The sequence below is a fragment of the Hypanus sabinus genome, chromosome X1 (assembly GCF_030144855.1).
Source record: "Hypanus sabinus isolate sHypSab1 chromosome X1, sHypSab1.hap1, whole genome shotgun sequence".
NCBI lineage: Eukaryota > Metazoa > Chordata > Chondrichthyes > Myliobatiformes > Dasyatidae > Hypanus > Hypanus sabinus.
In genome coordinates this window covers 35,135,394-35,146,213 of record NC_082738.1, presented here as the reverse complement: position 1 = coordinate 35,146,213, position 10,820 = coordinate 35,135,394, and the positions used below count along the sequence as shown (strand labels likewise).

Here is a 10,820-nt window from a genome sequence, read left to right as displayed (position 1 = left end):
CACAATATGTAGATAAGCCTACAAGAGGAGAGGCTGTACTTGATCTGGTATTGGGAAATGAACCTGATCAGGTGTCAGATCTCTCAGTGGGAGAGCATTTTGGAGATAGTGATTATAATTCTATCTCCTTTACAATAGCATTGGAGAGTGATAGGAACAGACAAGTTAGAAAAGCGTTTAATTGGAGTAAGGGGAATTATCAAGCTATCAGGCAGGAAATTGGAGGCTTAAATTGGAAACAGATGTTCTCAGGGAAAAGTACGGAAGAAATGTTGCAAATGTTCAGGGGATATGTGCGTGGAGTTCTGCATAGGTATGTTCCAATGAGACAGGGAAGTTATGGTACGGTACAGGAACTGTGGTGTACAAAGACTGTAATAAATCTAGTCAAGAAGAAAAGAAAAACTTACAAAAGGTTCAGAGAGTTAGGTAATGTTAGAGATCTAGAAGATTATAAGGCTAATAGGAAGGAGCTTAAGAAAGAAATTAAGAGAGCCAAAAGGGGCCATGAGAAGGCCTTGGCATTCAGGATTAAGGAAAACCCCAAGGCATTCTACAAGTATGTGAAGAGCAAGACGATAAGACGTGAAAGAATAGGACCTATCAAGTGTGACAGTGGGAAAGTGTGTATGGAACTGGAGGAAATAGCAGAGATACTTAATGAATACTTTACTTCAGTATTCACTATGGAAAAGGAACTTGGTGATTGTAGTGATGACTTGCAGCAGACTGAAAAGCTTGAGCATGTAGATATTAAGAAAGAGGATGTGCTGGAGCTTTTGGAAAGCATCAAGTTGGATAAGTTGCCAGGACCTGATGAGATATACCCCAGGCTACTGTGGGAGGCGAGGGAGGAGATTGCTGAGCCTCTGGCGATGATCTTTGCATCATCACTGGGGACAGGAGAGGTTCCGGAGGATTGGAGGGTTGCGGATGTTGTTCCTTTATTCAAGAAGTGAAGTAGAGATAGCCGAGGAAATTATAGACCAGTGAGTCTTACCTCAGTGGTTGGTAAGTTGATGGAGAAGATCCTGAGAGGCAGGATTTATGAACATTTGGAGAGGTATAATGAGAGTAGGAGTAGTCAGCATGGCTTTGTAAAGGGCAGGTCGTGCCTTACGAGCCTGATTGAATTTTTTGAGGATGTGACGAAACACATTGATGAAGGTAGAGCAGTAGATGTAGTGTATATGGATTTCAGCAAGGCATTTGATAAGGTACCCCATGAAAGGCTTATTGAGAAAGTAAGGAGGCATGGGATCCAAGGGGACATTGCTTTGTGGATCCAGAACTGGCTTGCCCACAGAAGGCAAAGAGTGGTTGTAGATGGGTCATATTCTGCATGGAGGTCAGTCACCAGTGGTGTGCCTCAGGGATCTGTTCTGGGACCCTTGCTCTTCGTGGTTTTTATAAATGACCTGGATGAGGAAGTGGAGGGATGGGTTAGTAAATTTTCTGATGACACAAAGGTTGGAGGTGTTGTGGATAGTGTGGAGGGCTGTCAGAGGTTGCAGCAGGACATTGATAGGATACAAAACTGGGCTGAGAAGTGGCAGATGGAGTTCAACCCAGATAAGAGTGAAGTGGTTCATTTTGGTAGGTCAAATATGATGGCAGAATATAGTATTAATGGTAAGACTCTTGGCAATGTGGAAGATCAGAGGGATCTTGGGGTCTGAGTCCATAGAACACTCAAAGCAGCTGCGCAGGTTGACCCTGTGGTTCAGAAGACATACAGTGTATTGGCCTTCATCAATCGTGGGATTGAATTTAGGAGCCGAGAGGTAATGTTGCAGCTATATCGGACCCTGGTCAGACCCCACTTTGAGTACTGTGCTCGGCTTAGTAGGCTTACCCATAGCCCCCTATTTTTTTAAGCTCCATGTACCTATCCAAAAGTCTCTTAAAAGACCCTATCGTATCCGCCTGCACCATCGTTGCCAGCAGCCCATTCCACGCACTCACCACTCTCTGAGTAAAAAAACTTACCCCTGATATCTCCTCTGTTCCTACTCCCCAGCACCTTAAACCTGTGTCCTCTTGTGGCAGCAACTTTAGCCCTGGGAAAAAGCCTCTGACTCTCCACACGATCAATGCCTCTCATCATCTTATACACCTCTATCAGGTCACCTCTCATCCTCCGTCGCTCCAAGGAGAAAAGGCCGAGTTCACTCAATGTATTTTCGTAAGGCATGCTCCCCAATCCAGGCAACATCCTTGTAAATCTCCTCTGCACCCTTTCTATGGTTTCCACGTCCTTCCTGTAGTGAGGCGACCAGAACTGAGCACGATACTCCAAGTGGGGTCTATATAGCATTGTCTATCTTTCTTTAAGATTTAATTAGTTTTCATGCAGAGCCCTGGGCGGAGAATTGAATGTGGAAAGAGTCTGTGTGTAGGTTGAAAACTCCAATATTTGTAAATCCTTTTTCCAGGAACAACGCAAATCAGATACTGTGCTGCCCACCAGAGGAAGTGGAAGCCTGTTGACGTACTCTGACTAATCAGGTAGAATTTTCCCTTCAGCGCAGTAATGTGCATTCAATTATAATACTGCATTTGCTTAGATTAATCAAAGGAAGATGAACTTGTATTGATAACACCTGTCCCATGTTTGAAGGTTATCCAAGCAATCAGGAACTTTTGTAATGCAGTCAAGTTCAAGTTTAATTGTCATTCAAACACACATGAACACAGGCAAATGAAACATGGTTCCTCCAGGGCCGAGGTGTAAAACACAGTCACATGTAGTCATGATTTCAGAAAAATACTGTCACAAAGAACAAAAGATATAATTTAGCCCAACTTCCTGAGTGGCATGACTATAGAATTGATGGGAAGTTGTCCTGGTCCGGCTTATTCTATCACTGAGTGAACACTGGAGGGCAGCACTGATGGAAGAGGCCAGCCCCCAACCCAAGTACAGATTCCAGTGCATGGGCCCTGCCACACAGCCTCGGCATCTCCTCTCCCAGTCAGCCAAGTCCTCACCAAAACCAAGGCAATGCAGCTCCCTCACTGTCAGTTTTGTCAATGATCCAGTGAAGCAGATCATAGTATTCTACATTACCAATGTCCAACAGGATCTTACGATCATTATAAAAACGTCCGGGACAATTACTCACACTGCGTACCACACAACAAGTGCAAGTGACAACACAATAGCGGCATGCAATAAGTCCAGCTCCATCTCTATCAAGCAACTCGCTGATGGGGTAGTCCTGCAGTACTTGATGTTCTTAGCATCCAGCAAGGACTTGGGGTCGTAAAAAAGATGCGTAAGACAAACAAACGCACCTTTGATTGGACCCAGATTGGCCGCTGCAGCGAGTGCACTGCCATCTTAGTGGAAGGAATTGAGCAACTTAGACAAACACATCAGGCAATGTGTGCCTAACGAAATTCTACAAGCTGCACAAAAGTTGTGTTTTTATAGAGCAACAAGCAATGTGCTGGAGGAATTCAGCAATTGTGAGAGGAAAGGAACTGTTGACATTTCGGATTGAAACCCTGCATGGGACATCAGAAGTTTTATGGGCTTTTTGTGGAGACTTTTTGTCCTCGGACTGTGGAACTCTCTGAGATCATTTGACACACCATCCAAAATGTGATCAGAATGGCTTCCAAGTGTCCAGTTACCTTTGTGTTCGGTTCAACTCAAGGCATAACTTTCCCATATGCACTTCAGTTGCTGATAGTTTCAACTATAATGCATACTCAGTCAGATGTCCTGCCAGTACACATTGTTGGTACTCACCCACAAAGAACTACAATTGGCATGAGGTGGTGAAAAGGGTTTTAAAGTCCTGTGTTGATCACTGGACATGTTCTCTCCTGGTTTTAGCTGGGTTATTCAGTGATCTACATAAAGTGCTCTGGCAGTTTCACATCCAGAGAATCAAATGTGGGGTTGGAGCACAGTCAGATTTTGGTGCAATTCCTGAATGACAGTTCCTCCTTTATTTAGTATGAACACCGTCCATTTCCTCTATTGCTTTTTGTTCCCCTTTACGTTTGATTGTTTCCACTATCTGACAGAACCCATTCTTAGTAACAGACTGCTCTTTTAAGCCTCCCAGATCAAGAACAGACACTTGAATTTACTGAGATCTTTATTACACTTCTTACAAATTTGTCTTCTACAAACTTTTAAATATAAGCTTGAAAATGTTAGAAACAGTTATAATCATTAGTACACTGTAATAAGCGCTAACAAGATTGATGCACCATCACTAACTCTGAGACGTGGTTTAAGGTAGGCTTTTATTGGCTGGAAGAAAGTACAAGCAGCAAGTGACCATCACACAACATCCTGGAGACTGAGGAAGGGTCTGTGGCTCCAATCGTCTTTATACCGGGGTCTGTGGGAGGAGCCACAGGAGCAGTCAGCCGGGGGGGGGGGGGGGGGGGCGTGTCCGACAGGTATATGCATGTTCACCACAAAGATTAAAGCTTGAAACACATTGATATTAAATAGTATAAATATATATTGAATATTTTGTTGAAAATAAATATCTAGATATTTCTACAGTATGTCAAGCTGTCCAATTTCATTTGTTAAACTGATAAGATGAAACAAATGCAAAGACCTTATGACAGTGTGACTATGAGAGCAAAGCGTAGAACAGCAGATTTTTTTAAAATTTCTTGCTTAAAAGGCTTTATAATGAATTGCTTTCTAGGATCACATAAATACGTTCAATGGGAAGTTAGAAAATGGAAAATGAAAAAAGTCAATGCTCAAGGTTTTCACATGCTCACATACTTTCCCCTTGCTCACAGGATGCTGGTATCAGTGGCAAGGTCGGAATTTACTGAGTTGCCTTAAAGAGCTGGTGGTTCTTGAATGATTTTCTAAGCAGGGAAGACTAATGTAGGAATTAAGTCACATAAAGGACTATCTTTTTCCTAAAGGATATTAAGTGAACCAATTTGGGTTTTAACTAACAATTTCATGGTTTGCTTTGCTGAGACGTATTTTTTCCCCCAAAAAAAGAATGCAAATGCCAGGATGTGAACTCCTAATCCAGTGGATTAATCAAATAGTAATCACTATACTGCCACATGCATTTAAGATGATGATTTATAAAGCAAATTGGTATTGGAAAAATATCAATATTTCTGTATAAAAGGGACTGTCCAACACAAACTGGACATTGTCTATTTCTCAGGATGATTCCTGACCCACCTGGTGTCTTAACTACTCTCAAAAGTCACCTGTATTAAAATGATTCGAAGGGTTTCCTGTAGGATGTCCAAAGACACGGGCTACCAAAGATGAAAATGACTGAAATCTCCGCAAAGTAACAAACATTGTGCAATTCAATATCCAATCGTTGATCTGGTGCACATCTGTGACATCGTTGTTGGTGACCTTGTTGTCTGTGGCATCAGTGCTGTTATCTGAGTTCTGAAACATAAACGTATCAACCATTAACTGGGTTACAAAATTGCCCCAATACAGCAGCTTGATGTCTCACATATTTTATTCATTTTTCAAAGTAAGGGTGTTGCGGACATTCATTGCCCATCACCAGTTGCTTTTGAGAAGATGGTTGTAAGGATATCTTCTTGATCAACTGCAGCCTTTCTGGTGAAGCTGCATCCCCAGTGTTGTTGGGAAGGCAGTTCCAGAATTTAGATGCAACAATGTGAAGGAACATTGATATATTTCAAAGTCAATGGTTGTTTTCTTGTGCTTACCTATGTGCTAATGGTTTTTAAGAAACTATGAGTAGTCTGGATGAGTAACTGTGGTGCATTTTGGAGTTGGCACACATTGCAGCCATGATGCATAGGCGATGGAGGGAATTAATGCTTAGGGAGGTAGATAGGGTGCCATTCAAGAGGACTGCTTTATCATCAATGATCTTGAGCACCTTGTTGGTGCTGTACCTATCCTGGTGTGTTCCTTCACACTCCTTCCTGACTTGTGCCTTATGGATGGTCAGAGGTTCTGGGGAGTCAGAAGGCAAATCACTCACCATGTGAGCTGGATATTTATCTAGCTGGTCCAACTAAGTTTCTGTTCAATGGTGACCCCAGGATGTTGATAATGAGAGGCTCAACAATGGTGATGCCTTGGAACGTCATAGGTAGGTGGTTTGACTCTCTTTTGTTGGAGATGGCCATTGCCTGGCACTTTTGTAGTGAAAATGTTATTTCTATTTCTTAGCTCAGACCTGAATGTTGTCTAGGTATTGCTGCATAATATGAACAGACTGATTAACTTTATAATGTTCAGTTGTATTCACAACCCAGACAATCATCTGTAAGCATTCCTACTTCTGACCTTGTAATGAAAGAAAGCACATTGATGAAACAGATAAAAGCGGTTGGGTTGAGGACATTGCTCTGAGAAACCCCTGTAGCACTGACCCAGGACTGAGATGACTGGAAGCTGGAAGATGCAGTGGGTTAATACAGTCCTTTCATCTCTGGAAATTGACTTTAAATCTAATGCATAAGTCACAGCATAAAAATCCATCCAAAAACACTGACATTGCAAATTGTTCCTTTTCGCATGCAACCCTCTTAACCCTCTGATTCACAGCAACACGTCAGGCAAGCATGAAACATTTCTGGATGGTATATACAAACATACTCCATACACTGAAATATAGTTTAAACGGTTGGTTCAACTAGACACAAGCTAGTTTTCAATTTCCATATTGTTCAGGGTTTATGAAGATCCATTTTGAAACAATGCTCCTTCATACGTCCACTTTTCCTATTAAGGTACAATATGTTAACAAAGGTAAGACCTCATGACATATTTTTCCTGAATCCTTTAAGAACAGTCCATTCCTTTAACAATTATGACTGTTTACTCCAAAACTGCATCCCTTAAATAAGACTACTTGTTCCAGCTGGTTCCCTGCTATTGCAGGAAGGTTTTATTAGCTTTCTATAATTAATGTTTCCCTTTATCTATGATTATTTCCAAAGCCACTAAAGTTGGATCTTTATCACCCACAGCTGCCTTCATGACACTTACTTCCTTGCTTGTGAATCTTCCAGCACAAAAGCAACACACAAACCAGGCATCCTGATTAGCTTTGAAAATCTGTTGCTCTAAGCTATATATAAAAAAAGTTCATTTATTAAGCTTCACTCCCCAAATGATTGACTCAACTCTCTTAGAATGGAGTCAAGTACTATTGACCAACCCTTCGAGCCTTGCAAAGTACCATCCCATCTCCAAACGTCTTATTTGTAGAACTATGTGTTACCTTGATTGTCTTGAGAAGATCCAAGATCATTTTTGAAAGATTATCTGCAAATGTCCAAACATCGCTGCCGTGTTTTGACACGCTCACTTTTACCAGTTGGTTAAACTGATTGTGATAGTATAACAAGCCTTCTTTAATCTTCTTCAGGCATGTCTGGAAGAGTCCAAAGGGATGTTACCATAAGTAAAACCAATATTTGTAGTGTTTACCTGTGTCCATGTTAATATCCAGTCCCATTTAGGGTGCTACAATTCAGTGCTTTGTGTCATGGATTTCAATGTAATTGGTATCCCTCGTGTTGTGTCTGATGATTGGCAGCACTGGGGTCAAGTAGTATCTCTGGCCCAAACCACCATAAGACCAGAAAGACCTTTTAATCATGCTGGGGTCAGATTTATAAGCCCCGTGAACTCTCTGACAGCTCTCAGAGGTGTGTGTGGTTAGGTAGTGAGCAATGCCAGACTGTATCGCAATCATATATCAATATCGCAGATATGGGTGGACAATATCACAGTCATATCCAAACCCATTCTCACCCAAGATCAAAGCACTCTTCACCAAGGCCTCTGAATAACAACAGGGTGTGTTTTTCAGTCCAAGAGCATTGTAGCAAATAACATGACAGCCAATTGTGGTCATTCTCTGACATGAACAATGCCGGTTTAAATTTCTCTGAATAACCAAGTGTGAGCTGTCCACTTGCACCTCTGATAGCGGACTGGTTTAACTCAGCAGCTAGATACTAGGATGAACATGGACCGAGGTAGAGGAATTTTTCACCTGTAGAAATCCACACAATGGGGCCATATGCAGAGTGTTACTGGAGGTATTTCTGTAAACATGGGGTGCCCATGCATGCGAATTTCAGCCTCTACACAATTCCTCCAGAGACCAGACAAAGAACTATTGAAGAAGTATGGAGAAATATTGAAGGTCAGCAAAATCAGGAAATGCCTATGAAAGACTGCAAGTTTAATTCAGTGCTACGTGGTGAGGCATCAGGGAGTCAGATGGATTTTCGAAACATTCGACGTGGTCTTGGTCACTTAACTTGTCTTTGACAATAATCACTTATACCACAGAGGGATTTGGTCATAATTTCCGTCATGATTCCACTGCCTTCCCCTGCCAGCTGAAGCTTACCTCCGGTAAGATCTTGAGCGTGCCGGGGTCACAGTTGTCACTGACTTCTATGCGTGGAATATTTTCACTGCCATTCAACTGAAGATTTTCGAAGCAACCCTCCTACCGAAAAAAAAAATCGAAGTTCTTGTTACGGTGTTCGTGATTTGAACTCCCCATAAGCCGTTCGTTATATTATTGTGGTTGACGCAGTAGTGCTCAGCCTCGATTGTCACAACCTGGCCACAGCTCCGGGACTGAACTTGCTCACATCGAGAGGCCATTGAGAATTTCTTCTTTGTCATTCTGTTGCATTCATTACTACCCCATCCCCCGCCTCCCACCGCACCCCGACCTCCATCGAAACACTATTCAGCGCATCAATTTATCTTTTAAAGGGCCTACAGTTGTCAAACAAAAGAGCTAGGTCAGGTGATGTTGGGGAAGGTATGAAAAATTAAAACAGAAGCTATTGGAAAGACTCAGCACGTCGGACAGTGTGTGTGTGGGAAAGAGAGAAAGAGAGAGAGAGAGAGAGAGAGAGAGAGAGAGAGAGAGAGAGAGAGAGAGAGAGAGAGAGAGAGAGAGAGAGAGAGAGAGAGAGAAAGAAAGGAGGGGGTTTGTCCACCCCCTAGAGAAACCCCGCTAATATGGCGCGGTGGAGTGAATGTACATTTGATCTTTCGAACCAAAGCCCTGCGTTAGGGTTAGGGTGATAATATCTATAGGGAGAGAATGAGGAAATGAGGAGAGTCCAAAATGTTGCGGGTATTTATTCGAATTCGATTGAATTTTAGGTTGCGAGGGAATCTTAGTTTATTCCACGCCATTGGTACATTTATCTACGAAACTAGTCGTCTGAAGGTTTGAGAATTACCATAGGAAATAAGTTATCCCAATATACGATCAGTTTTAATTAATAGTTTTGTATGGATTTGGAAGCTTCATATACAAAGCAAGTTCAAGTATTATTGAAAGTGATTTAAACCTTCCCTAAATTATTGTAAAATTGAACTAATTAAGCTCTAGATAATAATAAATACAATTATGGAAATTCATTTTTGCGAAGATTTTTTGTTTAGTTCATTTTCTAAACAATTAAACGTTTAAAGATGCTTTACAGCACTTAATTGAAAAAATATCGATTTCTTCTAGTGCAATGTTTTATTTGTCCTAATTTGGGGAAAAAAAAACTTTAACGTGGCTATAAACATTAGTTATTTATTGATTAAGCCTTAAACAAATTGGGCAAATAATATTTGCAGCAACTCACCGGTCTATGTGTGTAGTTAAAAATCTTTGAAGTGAGATTCCTGGAAAGAGTTCGACAGGTTATCCAGCTGGGCCGCTGATCCGATTCTGATGCCGCGACGTCGGCCACACCGAGTAGCCAGACCAACGCCAGTATCCCGAAGCATCCCTCCATCACTCCTTGAAAAATAAATCACAGCTAAACACTGTACCACAGCAGATTGTCGAACACAATCCAATACAAGGCACAGCAGATCCCGCTTTTATACTGACCTTCACGTTAGAGCGGAATTTCCCAGTTCAAGTTCGGAACGCGCGGTTTCTTTACGAATAACGTACCTACACCAATGCACCTGTCTCACTCATGTCTACTGCATCCTGAACAAAAACACCCAATCCACACTTTCCACTGGATAGTCATATGTTTCAAAAAAAGATTAGTTGATTGCATTTGGTTATTCGGGTTGGATTACGAATTCCTCTAGTCATTATTGCTTAAGACATTTCATTGAGCGATATTTTCCTGCGGACATTTTATTTCCCTCATCTGCATAAAACAGTTGTCAATTTCAGGGCAAAAGGGAAATCTGATGACAAAGTGTAAGATCTGGAGTTTTGGCAGGAAATTATTTCCTTTTCCAAATGAATAAGTACTTCAAACAAGTTGAGGGTGTTCAGGTGAACATGAAGAATATGTGACAATATCCTAATGGTATGCGAGGGATTCAACATTTCTCTTGAAACGTCACACATATTTTATGCTTTTTTTTAAAGAGGAGTCTCATCAGAATATTTGCCCGTTTTCTGGAGAAATTAAAAATGCCTTAAATACTGGGAGTCAGACGGAGATTTCACTAAATTAAATTACTGATTTAACTAATTTTATCTTTCACCTTTTAGCTACGAGTATCAAATCATAGAGAAGAAAGCAGAGTAAATTCAATTAAGGCACAGATCCGCCATCTTTAGCCCCCTTTTCCAGTCTGTAGTTCCATGACAATCTCTTCCAATGTTTTATTATATCATGCTGGTGTATGAGCAGCTGAACTTGGGCTGGGTCATCTGTGGTGAGATTCTGAGGATTGAGCAACAGAAAGCTTCACAAAGAAGAGCCATGCTGACAGAAAGATGAAGTTACTGGACTGCTAATTTGATTCGAAGGCAGTCTTGGGTAGGCAAGATAAATGCTGACCTTGCCAGTTATGCTCACAGGCC

At 41.5% G+C, this 10,820-nt stretch overlaps 1 protein-coding gene across 1 annotated transcript; it reads right to left on the bottom strand.

Annotated features, from left to right (window-relative positions):
- Positions 1–5,065: 5,065 nt before the first annotated feature.
- LOC132384475 (interleukin-23 subunit alpha-like) lies at positions 5,066–9,846 on the bottom strand. The gene is made up of 4 exons (XM_059955626.1): positions 9,628–9,846; positions 8,376–8,477; positions 7,233–7,385; positions 5,066–5,410 (listed from the first exon to the last, which is right to left on the bottom strand). The coding sequence occupies exons 1-4, from the start codon at positions 9,778–9,780 to the stop codon at positions 5,207–5,209; spliced, it is 612 nt and encodes a 203-aa protein (XP_059811609.1). The 5' UTR covers positions 9,781–9,846; the 3' UTR covers positions 5,066–5,206.
- Between the last annotated feature and the right edge of the window lie 974 nt (positions 9,847–10,820).